At 37.2% G+C, this 13,328-nt stretch overlaps 2 protein-coding genes across 2 annotated transcripts in view; one reads left to right on the top strand and one right to left on the bottom strand.

Annotated features, from left to right (window-relative positions):
* dhx30 (DEAH (Asp-Glu-Ala-His) box helicase 30) overlaps window positions 1-6,627 on the top strand; it is a 12,468-nt gene extending 5,841 nt beyond the window's left edge. Inside the window, exons 12-19 of the mRNA XM_024274189.2 lie at window positions 482-688; window positions 778-859; window positions 2,728-2,921; window positions 3,523-3,682; window positions 4,026-4,183; window positions 4,327-4,430; window positions 4,539-4,678; window positions 6,111-6,627. Of these exons, the coding sequence (XP_024129957.1) occupies window positions 482-688; window positions 778-859; window positions 2,728-2,921; window positions 3,523-3,682; window positions 4,026-4,183; window positions 4,327-4,430; window positions 4,539-4,678; window positions 6,111-6,364 (1,299 nt within the window). The 3' untranslated portion in view covers window positions 6,365-6,627. The remainder of the gene's footprint in view (window positions 1-481; window positions 689-777; window positions 860-2,727; window positions 2,922-3,522; window positions 3,683-4,025; window positions 4,184-4,326; window positions 4,431-4,538; window positions 4,679-6,110) is intronic.
* A 1,533-nt stretch (window positions 6,628-8,160) lies between these two features.
* Window positions 8,161-13,328, bottom strand: part of LOC112147523 (alanine aminotransferase 2) — a 7,583-nt gene continuing 2,415 nt past the window's right edge. Inside the window, exons 4-11 of the mRNA XM_024273990.2 lie at window positions 12,642-12,775; window positions 12,327-12,570; window positions 12,169-12,248; window positions 11,972-12,105; window positions 9,596-9,770; window positions 9,361-9,516; window positions 9,173-9,285; window positions 8,161-9,092 (exon numbers count right to left, since the gene is read on the bottom strand). Of these exons, the coding sequence (XP_024129758.1) occupies window positions 9,002-9,092; window positions 9,173-9,285; window positions 9,361-9,516; window positions 9,596-9,770; window positions 11,972-12,105; window positions 12,169-12,248; window positions 12,327-12,570; window positions 12,642-12,775 (1,127 nt within the window). The 3' untranslated portion in view covers window positions 8,161-9,001. The remainder of the gene's footprint in view (window positions 9,093-9,172; window positions 9,286-9,360; window positions 9,517-9,595; window positions 9,771-11,971; window positions 12,106-12,168; window positions 12,249-12,326; window positions 12,571-12,641; window positions 12,776-13,328) is intronic.

The following is a 13,328-nucleotide window of genomic DNA, read 5'->3' as shown; positions in this document are numbered from 1 at the left end:
TACTTTTCTTTTTTTTTTTTCTTCTTCTTTTTAAATGCCAGATACAACATAATCAATTTTACAAAGTGAAAATCTTATTAATATGAACATTTTATGTCTATTTTTGACTCCACTGTGTTCTGATGATTAAAATGTGCATGGTTTGCTAATTTTATATATTTATTTTTTTCCCCCAAAGAATTGTTCAACCGCAATGCATTGTGGTCCGTATTTGCTAATATAGTGAGCATCAATGCAGGCTAGTTTTTTGCAAAGACTTCTGGGAAATTTCTAGTGCACTAGATTTTGGAATTGTGGATTCGGACAGCACTAGAAAATGGTAAACGCACTATATAGTGCACTATGGGAAGGAATTCGGACATAACCAATGAACGCAGAATAATTTCCTGGGCCTGAATGAAGGTCAATTTATTTGTAGTGCACCATCTGTCGGGAGACGTGTGAATTTTGTTTTGTTTTTCTTTTTTCCCTTTTCTTTCAGGTGTCCTGTCTGGATACAGTTTGGATCTCGCGCTCTAACGTGACTCAGAGGAAAGGCCGAGCAGGACGATGTCAGCCCGGACAATCCTACCACCTGTTTCCCAGAAAACAGCTGGAGTCCTTGTCTCCCTTCCCGGTTCCTGAGATCCTGCGCACTCCCCTGGAGAGTTTGGTCCTGCAGGCTAAAATCCACAGTCCTAACTGCAAGGTGTGTTAGCAGAACCTTTTCTTTTCAATGGATTTAATGCCATAAATAACGTTTGATTCCTTCTTAAACATTTCCTTTTTCTGCATTAGGCTGTGGACTTCTTATCTCAAGTGTTGGACAGTCCCGATAAAGATGCTGTGAGAGACGCCGTGCAAACACTACAAGAAATAGGTGAGGGATGTATTCTGCATGACAGATGCTCTGCATGAACAGGCCTAAACCCTATTGCTAGATTATCTTTTAAATAAATTCAAATTAAATGTTTTTTGTTGAGCACTTTTCCTGCTACAAAGAATTTCAAAGTGTTTTCCATAATAAAATAAATAGTACGATTAAAAATGGACCCTATAATAGCAATCATTATAAAAATGAATAACAAACTAGAATAGTTGCATTACCTGCAATAATGCTAGTGTGAATGCTTTTTGCTGAAAGTAGTCAATGAAGATGCTGAAGCTTTTTTGCTAAAAATGCTAAATCTATTTGTATAATGTTCAGTTTGCTAAAAGACTAGAAATTTAGTTGAAGAACTGTGAAAGAGCGCTGAAGTTGACCTAAATTTCTGAAAAAATGTTAGTAAAATAGCTTAAAAATCCCTAATACATGCCAATTTTGTAAAAATGTTTAGTGTGTTGTTTGAATACTAGCTTAACTCCAAAAAATGCCTAAAATTCCTACGTAATCTAAATTAGTCAAAAACTAAACTGTTGCTAAACTCTAATTTAGCTTAGAAAAACCACAATAGAAACACATTGGCCAAGAATGTTAGCATGTTGCTAAAATATGAGCTAAACTCTGAATTAGCCTAAAAAAAACCCAGTAGAAAACACATTAGCCAAAACGTTAGCATGTTGCTAAAATATGAGCTAAACTCTGAATTAGCCTAAAAACCCCAGTAGAAAACACATTGGCCAAAAACGTTAGCATGTTGCTAAAATATTAGCTAAACTCTGAATTAGCCTAAAAACCCCAGTAGAAAACACATTAGCCAAAAACGTTAGCATGTTGCTAAAATATGAGCTTAACTCTGAATTGGCCTAAAAACCCCAGTAGAAAACACATTGGCCAAAAACGTTAGCATGTTGCTTAAATGTTAGCTAAACTCTGAATTTGCCTGAAAACACCAGTAGAAAACACATTGGCCAAAAACGTTAGCATGTTGCTAAAATATTAGCTGAACTCTGAATTAGCCTAAAAACCCCAGCAGAAAACGCATTAGCCAAAAACGTTAGCATGTTGCTAAAATATGAGCTAAACTCTGAATTAGCCTAAAACCCCAGTAGAAAACACATTGGCCAAAAACGTTAGCATGTTGCTTAAATGTTAGCTAAACTCTGAATTTGCCTTAAAACACCAGTAGAAAACACATTAGCCAAAAACGTTAGCATGTTGCAAAAATATGAGCTAAACTCTAAATTTTCCTTAAAAAAAACCCAGTAAATGAAAAATAAGCCAAAAAGCATGTTGCTAAAATATTAGCTAAACACATTTTTTGTTTGTTTCAATTACTATAAACAATTAAAATATAACCCATGAATATATTTAAAAGATCTTGTTGCTAATCTACTTAAAATTTTGAAATTTGAAGACTTTCAAAGACTTTTGAAGACTTGTCATTTCCTATGGTGAATATTTTGCTTAATATTTCAAAAACCCCAAATCCCAAAAAAGACGAGAAAAAATGTCCCGAACCAGCGGAACTTTTTCAGATCAAGATTGCTGAAATTGCTGAAAGTGGGATTGAGTTTTTACGTGCGGGAAAAACTCTTAAGCATTCACACAATAAGCAAAAAACCTGTCAAAAGGGTAAAAAAAAAAATGTCTTGCAAAGAGTTTCTAAAATAGAAGATTCTAGTCACTCAGACATGTTTATTTAAATTATTTTGTTATTAAAAAACTTTCTTGATATGATTATTTCTCTTACAAGAACTAAAATAAAACATGGTGTTTTGTTTTTTTTTTAAGATTCCACTTTTGTCGTGTGAAAAGGGTTAGAAATGTCCTTTTAAAACTGTACTAAATGTGTCTGGTTTTATTAGGAGTCCTGGATAAGACGGAAAGTTTGACTCCTTTGGGGGAGCGCGTTGCCTGCATGTCATGTGACCCGCGGCTGGGCAAAGTTCTGGTTCTGAGTGCCGTGTTCAGGTGTGTTCTGCCCATGCTGTCCGTCGCTGCGTGCCTCACCAAGGACCCTTTCCACAACAGCCTGCAGAACAGAGCACCTGTCAGACAGGTGAGCGCTCTTTACTGAGGGTTTGAGGGGATTCTATGGGGTCAAATCAGGATCAGCTGAAAGTGAACGAGGAAATTTGAAGAAAAAACATGTTTTGAAAATGTGAAAAAAAATGAAAATAAAAAAAAATCTGTGAAAACTTGAAATTAAAAAAACTATAAATTAAAAAAAATATTGATTTAAAACAAATGATCAATGAATCAACTGCTGCTGTTTTGAATTTTCAAATTTCACTTCTAGTCCTCAGTTTTCATTAATTTCAAGTTTTCACATTTTTTTTTTTTTCAAATTTACAAAACACGTTTTTTCAAATTTTCTGTTTTTTTTCCCTTCAAATTTTCAATGTTTTTTTTCAACACAATGTCAATTTTCAAGTTTTTAATCTGTTTTTTCGTTCACTTTAAGCTGATCCTGATTTGACCCCACAGAATTTCCCACTTTATACAGGAAAAAATATTCAACAGCTGTCACCGTCCTTCCATCTGTTCAAATCAGATTTTGATAAAGGTATCTAAATAAATGTGAACTTCTGTAAATATTTCGTTTGCAATGTAAAGTTTCGTGAGCATTTGTTTAACTTCATCGTGTGTTTCCTGTCCAGGCCAAGGAGGCTCTGAGCTGCTCCAGCCACAGTGATTATCTGGTGTTCAGCAGAGCAGTTTTGGGCTGGAGGAAAGTTCAGCTGGAAGGGAACAGAGAGGACCGAGACTCGTACCTGGAGAAGTACACTCTGTCCAGAACAAGTCTCCGCTTCATCAATGGTTTGTCTAAATTTTAAAGTCACAATTGTCCTTACTGGTGAAAAATGAGTTGCTCCATGGTGCTGTGCAGAAACTGTTCTAGTAAATGACACGTTTTTTTAATTTTGGATTTAAAACTGCTTAATCATGATTTAGAAAAAAAAACAAAAAACACTGGGAACACTTTTAATAATATAACCCAAGATGATGATGGTGATCAGAGTGGGCCTTGAAAATCTCCTTTCTAAACCTACAGCACCTGTACGGTCAACCCTTTGTGTAGTTGCATGTGACTCAGGCTTAAAACATTTTGGATTTTTTTCCCCTTAAAAGTAGAAATTAAATGGCGTTTCTTCTGTTACAGGCCTGATGTCTCAGTTCAGTGAGAACCTGCTAGAAGCCGGCCTGGTTTCTCGGGCCAACAACTGCCAGCGTCCGGCGTCTCTCTACAACGAACACAGCGGTCAGGACGAGCTGCTCAAAGCTGTGCTGCTGGCTGGACTTTATCCAAACCTCATCCAGGTGTGTTTGTTAATCTTCCTCTTGAAGCTCGCAGATGAAATGGAGATATTAGAGCAGATGGAAGGATCTTCTGATGTTTCCTGCATCTTTATTGACACTCACTGCTGACGTGAGTCTTCATCTTGATCTGTTATTGATTACAGGTAAAGAAGGGCGTGGTAACCAAAGGAGGGCGGTTCCGACCCAACAACTTGTCTTTCCGTACTCTCACTGGACCGGTGTTGCTGCATCGCTCCTCTGTGAACAGGTCTGACTCTTCCATCAGTGGTTCAGGCTGAGATGTCTGCAAACAGAAGCTCCTGGTGGTTCTGGAGGATCGGCGTTGAAAATGACGGCTCTTCTCGTCTCCTTTCAGGGGGAATGAAAATCTCCCCAGTCGCTGGTTGACGTTCTTCAGTGCCGTCAAGTCTAACGGGAACGTTTTTATCAGAGATTCTTCCTCGGTTCATCCTCTCGCCCTGCTGCTCTTCACAGACTGTGATCTGACGGAGACAGGTACCACGATTGATCCGTCCGTCTGCAGATGAACTTCTCTTCAAAGGTGTAAAACAAAAGATCAGAGTTCCCCTTAAACTCAAATATAACGTAGGTAAAATAAACCTTGTCCTAAACTCAGAGCAAACAAAGGATGTGAAACAATCTTCAGATGACGCTAACAAAACAAAATCGTTTTGGGAAATCATAACTAACTGGACATCAGATTTTACCCAGATATCTCGTGTCTAATGACTCTGATGGGAAGTTCTGTTATTGGAATTGAACCACAATCTCTTCTAAAAGCTTCAGCAGAAACAGAACCGACATGAGCGTAACACGGGTCTCAGAGGAGAACACGGTCAGCCGCGTGGATCCGTTTAAAAAGTTCTGCAGGGTCAGTTTACAAACAAGAAATGGTTCAAATTACGACTTTAGATCTTGTAAATTTACGAGAAAAAAGTCAAAGTTAAATTACATGAATAAAATCTTATATTTATGACTTTGACTTTTAATCTCGTAAATTTACAAGATTAAAAGTCACACATTTAAGAGAAAAAAAAATAGTGTACATTTACGAGAAACAAATTGGTAAATTTAAGAGAAAAAACTCTTGTAATATTATATTTCTTTTTTTGGTGCCCTTTTTTCATCTACGAGGAAAAAAATTCATACATTTCCAAGATTAAAAGTAGTACATTTATGAGAAAAAAAACTTGTAATATTTATTTTTTATGTTTTCATATTTTTTGGTGGCCCTAATACTTGTAAATTTACGAGGAAATAAAACTCATAAATTTCCAAGATTAAAAGTACCAAATTTTAGAGGAACATGTACATTTACTAAATTAAAAGTAGTAAATTTATGAGAAAGAACTTGTAATATTCACATTTTTTATATCTTCTTATTTTCTGGTGGCCCTAATACTTGTTGTAAATTTACGAGGATATAAAAGTCACACATTTCCAAGATTAAAAGTAGTACATTTACGAGAAAAAAAACATGTTATTTAAATTTTTTTTGTTTGTTTTTTGTGGCCCTGATTTTTTGTCATAGCAGTAAAAACCTTTATTTGGCTTTTTTTTTTTTTAGCTACAATATTTTGTTTAATGCTGCTAGAAAAGTGTAATTGCTAAATATAGCCCTACATTTTAGCCTTTAGGTTTGATACTTTTGTTAAAAACAGAACAAGAAAGCCAAAATAAAGTAATAAAAATCTTTAATGTCGATTCTCAATAATGTTGAAATCTTTTAGAACAAACAGCAACAGTGAAACTTTACTACCAGCTTTTTCTTACAATATTTACTTACAGACGTGTGCTAGCCCATTATCAGAAACTAATAGATGTTAGTTCACGGTTCACGCCCTCCTGGTCTTTGATATTACAGATATTTTTCATCCAAGATTGTTAAAAAAAATATATTTTTACGTCTTCCTTTCCTCCGTTTCAGTGAGCGGGGACCGAGTGGAGGTGTCTTTTCCTGGACGCTCCCTGATGCGCCTCGAGCTGTCGGTGGACACCTGGGAGCTGCTCTGGGAGCTGCGCACCTCCGTTCAGACCATGCTGTACCGAAACCTCAACAACCCCGCAGACGCACGGACGTCTCAGGACGGGAAGCTGCTGTCCCTCATAGTGGAGCTGCTGAACAGCACAGACTCCAAGTGTCTTCATCACGGACTGAGCAGAGAAGAGGAGGTGGACTGAACATTTTAGACGCGGTTATGTTGCTGCTTTAAAAAGGAACCAATGAGGAGAAAGATTTGTTTGGAAGCACTTTTGATCTTTGAAAGCCATTAATGCTTTTTGCAGTCTTCCTCTCTGCTGTTCATGTAAATGTTTATGTTTTGTATCATTAATAAGTTCAGATTTTCAGAGAGAAATTACGTTTTACTCCTGTGAGTAAATATGAAATTTATTAAACTAGATTATATCATATTTATTGCAATAAATGCATCTGATTATCAGAAGGAAGTTGATCTTTTGTGTGTTAAGAAAAAACATTAAACTCTTTTGTTTAGTTCTATTCCTTATGAGTCCAAAATGATCTTTTAATCATAATGATGCTGTTTTTAGCCAAAATAATTTTTAAAAACTGGTTTCTAAGATATTTAATCATAAACTCGCCTCAAAGTTGTTGGTGGGACTGTGGGTTCAGAGCAACCCCGCCCCCTTTCCTCTCCCCGAGGTTGAGAGCTCTCTGGTCATGTGCTCCAGTATGAAATGAAAATGGACTTCCCCTGATCTGTGAATGCGTAATTCTTGATTATAACTCGTACATTTTGTGCTCAAGTACAAAAATTACAAAATAAAAAGTACTAATACAATTTACAGATCTACAACTTAAAATTACAACAGCTAAAACTAACTACAGACGTAAATCTTTAATATTACACACGTTAAGCACACAAAATCACATTTACGCACAAATCTGTGAGACTCTTCACGTCTCCAAGATTCATGTGTACATGATGCATTTAAATGCTGCTAGAATGCTGGTCATCAGTTTTCTTTTTAGCTGCTTTAAACTTGGATTGTGAATAATATCTGATAAAACTTTTTCCACTTTCTTAAACAGATATGCCTGATAATGGATATAAAACACTAAAGTTTATCTGTTCTCATCGCCTTGTCAGAGCTTCCGTTTCTCTGCATCGCCTTAGCGGCTGATCTCTTCTGTAGGTCCTCCTCGACACCCAGAGAGCGGACAGAGTCCATCAGGCCTTCGTCCCGCTCCGCTCCCTGGTTGTGGAGTGAAAGTAAACAGTCGCCGTCTGGAGAGGCGTTCCGGTAAAAAAATTAGAGGCAGTGCACCGCTCCAGCTGGAGAGATCAAACGTGCGTCCGGTTTTTGCTGGATAACACGATAACTTTTTGATGTTTTGGGTGTTTTTTTGACTTGCTGGCTGTTCCCATCAAAGGGGCCCTACCATGAAAATTCAACTTTCTGAGGTTTTAGATGCATTTTACTGTTCATTCTTCACTATAAAGAACCCCAAAGTGGTATTTTGATCCATTCATGCATTTAAGAGTAATCCTCTAAAAACAAGCACTGTCTGCAGCAGCCCCTCCCATACCCACGAAAACGAGCGGTTGGAAACGTGCGGATGTAAGATCGTTTCAAACAGCTCCCTCCAGGAAGAGAAAAACCCGGTCCAGCACAGCCGTGAAGGTGTTGTGAAGCAGTGTAGCGATGGCCGAGTGCATCCATCTTTGACGAAGTTTGGATTATTTTCTTGGGAAAAATACAGACATGCTGCCACAGACTCTAGGATGACGTCATAAAGTGGACTGCAGCGGCAGGCGGAGCTTCAGGAATCAAGTCGTTTTACTTCCGGGTATGAACAAACTCTCAAAATATAACTAATATTTAATAAATAATTCATTTTTTAGTGCTCCAAAGGTAATATATGATCATATATATAGATGTAGTTCACTCTGAAAGGCTTAAGAAAATCATTCTAGGGCCCCTTAAGTCACGTTTCTTTCTCACCCTAAACCGTAAACTGGAACCAGTCCAGTGCCAGGATGCAGAGCGCACCAGTACCCTAACCGGGTTCCAGTTCGCGTCCGGTACCACGTCTGGTGCTGTATTTGGACCCAGTTCGCGTCTGGAGCTGGGTCTCCCAGGGAGCGGAGCGGGATGTCAGACTGATCAACTCTGTCCGCTCTCTGGGTGTTGAGGAGGGCCTCGCATCGGAGCAAAAAGAATAGAGAAACTTTAGTGTTGAGGGGTTTAAAAATACATATTAAGACTTTTTTATATTAATTATCGGGCATATCTGTTTAAGAAAATGGGAAAATGTCTTCTTTTTTTTCTGGATATTATTCATAATCTTAGTTCAAGGCAACATAAGAAAACTCTGATGAACCAGCATTTAAATGCATCATTTAAACATGAATTTTGGAGACGTAAAGAGTCTCACATCAGATTTGGGCCTAAATGTGTGCATGTGTAAATTGTATTTTTCAGTTTTTTTGTATTTGGTAATTGTTGTACTATGCATAAAATGTATTGTATGATCAAGAATGACACAGACACAAACTTGGGTGAGTCTTTATTCTCTATATACTCCACCACTAGCTTACAGCCCCTCTAGTCGTTTACAGGTTGAATCAGAATCAAGTCAGAATGGAGCGGAGCAAAGAGCTTGTGGTCTGCCAACTCTAGTTTCTACATCACACCTACAAACTTTTTCCAACTACATTTTTTTGTCACAACGATTTGAATAAAGAAATACTCAAATACATTTTTTAGCTTAGATTTCTAATTCTCCATCATCAGAAAAATGCCACAAGAATATCTCTAGAAACACCAAATCCAGATTTTCATAACGGTGGGTCTCTAAGAAAAGTCCTTCATGAATTGTGTATGAAAGAGGGTGAGGCGGCGCAGGAGTTCTTCCAAAACGTCATGAAGTATCAGAATGCAAAATCTGAAAGGACGAGGAAACAGTTTTAATACTTGACTTGAAAGAATCATAGTAAAATTCTGGAACCTGATAGTTGGATTTACCTGAAGTGGAAAGTTCCCTCCTTCTGTCCGAAGTCTGATCCAGGACTGACCAACACTCCAGCTTCCTCCAGCAGCTTCAGACAGTAGAACGTATCCGGCTGCATTCCCACTTCCTAAAAAAAACACATCTTGGAATATAACGACTGCTGTCTCATTTGTGTTTGTACTTATTCATTTTTCCCATCAACCTTTGCTTTCTGGATGGCTTTAGCTGGAAGATGAATTCTGGGAAATGCAAAAGCTCCTCCTTCCACCGCCGGACAGCTGAAACCCTGCAGACTGTTCACCACCTCAAAGGCTTTCTTCACATTTTTATCCACCGTGGACTTGATGTGCTGCGTCTCCTGCATGGAGACATTCTCGTAAGACCCTGAAAATTCCATAAATGCACAATAGACGGCCTTCTTTGACACTGGATCTCACCTGATCAAACTGAAAGTATGAAGGATCTCCTGGAAGTGGAGGATTTGTCATGAGATCCAGAGCGATCTGACCCAACAACGGCGCAGAGGAATCAGCAGTAAATAGGGTGTAGATGTATTTCTTTACCGCAGGATCCAGATTTACGAGCTCAACATATCCGCCACGCAGACCACACCTGGTGGGAGATTTGTAAATTAATGCTCTGCTTATCTATCACAGCTTATTCTACATGTCATGGTCATATTTTTACCCCTTAATTCCTGAATTTATTTCCAGCTACTATATATAGAAAAATCATATAAGTTTTAGCTTTTGAATAGATGCTACATTTGGGAAATTTTGGAGCCAAAATGGTTTGTTGCATATTTGCGACAACAGGCTTTAACGGGATAGTTACAGTTAAAAATAATTGGATCTTCTTTTATTTGTTCTCCAGTTATCAATACAATATTATAAATGCAGATAACTTCCAACAAGCACCTCACTGCAAAAATCGATACCGAGAAAAAGATTTTTAATCTGCCAATAGGAGAATATTTATTTTAAGATAACATTAGTCACTAAGACATGCTTATTTAGCTAATAACATTTTTTTTCTTGCAAGATATAGATTTTTTTTTTCTTGAAACTAAGGTCTTTCTTAAGATTCTGATTTTTTTAGAGTTGTTTTTTAAGTTTCAAATTATTTTGCTTTAAGACTGTTCAAAAACTGCGTTGGTAGTAAACGCAAACCATATCAATATTGAATTCTAAAAAAATAATAATTTTAGGTGCTGCCTTCTTAATCTAAAAAAATGTATCCCTTATTTTTATGTGTTCTTCTAAATCTATTTTATTTATAGTTTAATTCTAATTCATTTTCGAAGAAGAACAACAACAAAAAAGACGAACAAACGAAAAAGAAGCAATCACACAAACAATCACAGATGAAAAGTTGTATTTCCTGCGAGAACGCTAGTGTGAATGCTTTTTGCTGAATGTGGTCGCTGAAAATGCTGAACGTTTTTACCAAAGATGCTGAAGAAATTTACTGTACTTGCTGGAGGATTTGCTGAAAAGGCTAAAGCTATTTGTATAAAGCTAAAGTTGCTAAAAGACTTAAAGTTGCTGAAATTGCTGAATGTGCACAAAGAAGTTGAATTTCTTTAAAAAAAAAATAAATAAAAATCCATAATACTTAGGAACTGGTAATTTGCTCAAAACCTCAGTAGATGTCAAATTAACAACAACAAAAAAAGTGATCACATTGCTAAAATACTAGCTTAATTCAGAATTAGCCTGAGTATATGCCAAAATAGATAGAAAAAAACTTGCATGTTGCTAAAATACTAGCTTCAGAATTATCCCAAAAAACCTCAGTAGTTCCCAAATTACCCAAAAAAGCTAGTGCATTGTTAAAATATTCGCTTGACTCAGAATTAGCCAAAAAAACCTCAGTAAATGCCAAATTAGCCATAAAAGCTAACACCTGCTAAAATATTAGCTGAACTCAGAATTACCCCCAAAAAACCCAGTAAATGCTAAATTATCCAACACGTTTCTAAAACACTAGCTTAATTCAGAATTAGCCCATAAAACCTCAGTATATAACAAAAATAAAAAGCTAACATGTTGCTATAATATTAGCTTAACTGCAATTCCTGCAAATTGTTTAAAATTGGATAAAATTTCATAAATTGCAGACAAATTAACAAAACCAAAAGTACAAGAATGAATTTCTTGAACATGCTGAATGTTTTTAACTGCATAAATTGCAGTATTAAAAAAAAAATACCATTCATCTCAATAGGGCTAAAAAAAAAAAATCGCACATTGCATAAAATCTTAAAAACTGTAAAATGAAAAAATACCAAAAGTACTAAAAGGAAAAACCTTAACGAGCTAAACGTTTTAATACCAAGATTGCAGTAATTGCTAAAAGTGTGCTTGAGTTTTAATAGATAAAAGAAAAAATAAAAAAGGAATAATAAAAAGAAACAGGATCACTGTAGTGTAAATGCTTACAAAGCCACACTATAAGTGTGTTCAAAGTTTGAAAAAGTGACTAGAGTAGCTCATATAGGACAAGTTTTAACTCAGTGGCCCTGTGGTGGAGTGTACACCATGAGAATGGAATGTCACGAGTTCAAATCCATGGTTTTCATACCAAATACTCTAAGCGTTTTGTGCTTCGTGATGAAGGAAAAGTGCTAAACAAACATTTTATTTTTTCTGTTTAGTTGCTTAAGCTAAAATCAAAATGCATTAGCACATACACATTAAAAAAAACATGAAATACATTTTAAATCAAGATTTAAAGATGGGAACCAATTTCTCCCTCAACCCTGATGGGTTAAATGTGGAGAACAGCTTTATTTTTTCATAAAGAGAACTCACTCTCCCATGAAGCCTTTGGACGCTGAGTGAAAGGACGCCAGCTCCACCGTGTCGGACAGAGGAGGCCCCATTTCCGCCAGAACTCTTTTGTAGGAAACAAACTCCTTTTCTCCATAAATGCATCCTTGATAAACCTGAGGAAGAGAAGAATGTTTTTATAGTTTACCGGACAGATCACAGGGTTTTGAACTACCCACCTCATCAGCCAGGAGGAAGAGTCTCTTCTCTGAGGCGAACCGGATCACCTCTTGCATCGACTTCCTGCTCTGAACATGACCTGCAGGACATCAGAACCCAAACATCACGACAGGCCTCCTCAGAGAACTCTCACAGAGGAGCTGGAGGATTTTTCCACCTGTCGGGTTTCCGGGGTTGATGACGTAGAGGGCAATGGGGTTACACGCTCCCCCTGCAGACTCCAGCGCTTGCTGCAGCTCCTCCACCTGCAGCTCCCAGCCCTGCTCCTCACTCAGGTAGTAGGGGATGACCACTCCACCCAGGCCCTCTATGGACAGGGTGGTGGTGCGGTAGCACGGCGCCGGAGCCAGCACTCCGGTTGTGAACGCCGCCTCAGCGTTCACCAAGACGTTTAAAATCCTCTAATGTGGAAAAGTCACAAATGTGATAAACCGAATAGCTAACAGGAGGGATTGTGGACATTGTGGGTTACCGAGAGCGCCCACTGAGAGCCGCAGCAGAGGAAGATGTTCTCGGGGTTGGATGGAACGCCTCCATCTCGTCTGCTTATAAACTCAGACACTCTCTGGACGATTTCTGGTATTCCCTGAGTGGCGGAGTAAGACCCTAAAGAGCACACGTTAAGTTAAGTTAAGGCCCGGGGGACGGATCTGGACCTCCGGGTAAATCTATCCGGCCCTCCAGATCATTTTATTTTATTGTTATTAATATTGAAAGTTATTTAAGCTTTTAAGTTGATTTATTTTGGAATAATATCCCTGCCTTTTTATGAAAAATATGGTTTTAAAGTTTTAAAAGTTGGCATTCTGCTAGCTTTTTGAACAATTTTTGTATTTACCAAAATTTTTTGGACTGCTTTGGAGTTTAGCTAATATTTAAGCTACATACTAGCTATTTTGGCTAATTTATGATTTTTCAGTTTTTTTATTTAGCTATTTTTCAGCTACATGCTAGCTGTTATGGCTAATTTAGGATATGGATATATATATATATATATATATATATATATATATATGTGTGTGTGTGTGTGTGTGTGTGTGTTTAGTTTTTTGGGCTGTTGGAGTTTAGCTAATTTCAGCTACGTGCTAGCTGTTTTTGATAATTTTGACTTTTCATTTAAGTTTTTTTCTACTGTTTCAGAGTTAGAATAATATTTACA

The sequence above is a fragment of the Oryzias melastigma genome, linkage group LG17 (assembly GCF_002922805.2).
Source record: "Oryzias melastigma strain HK-1 linkage group LG17, ASM292280v2, whole genome shotgun sequence".
In the NCBI taxonomy this organism is placed as follows: domain Eukaryota; kingdom Metazoa; phylum Chordata; class Actinopteri; order Beloniformes; family Adrianichthyidae; genus Oryzias; species Oryzias melastigma.
The sequence above is the reverse complement of the archived record's forward strand: the minus strand, read 5'-3'. Positions and strand labels throughout refer to the sequence as shown.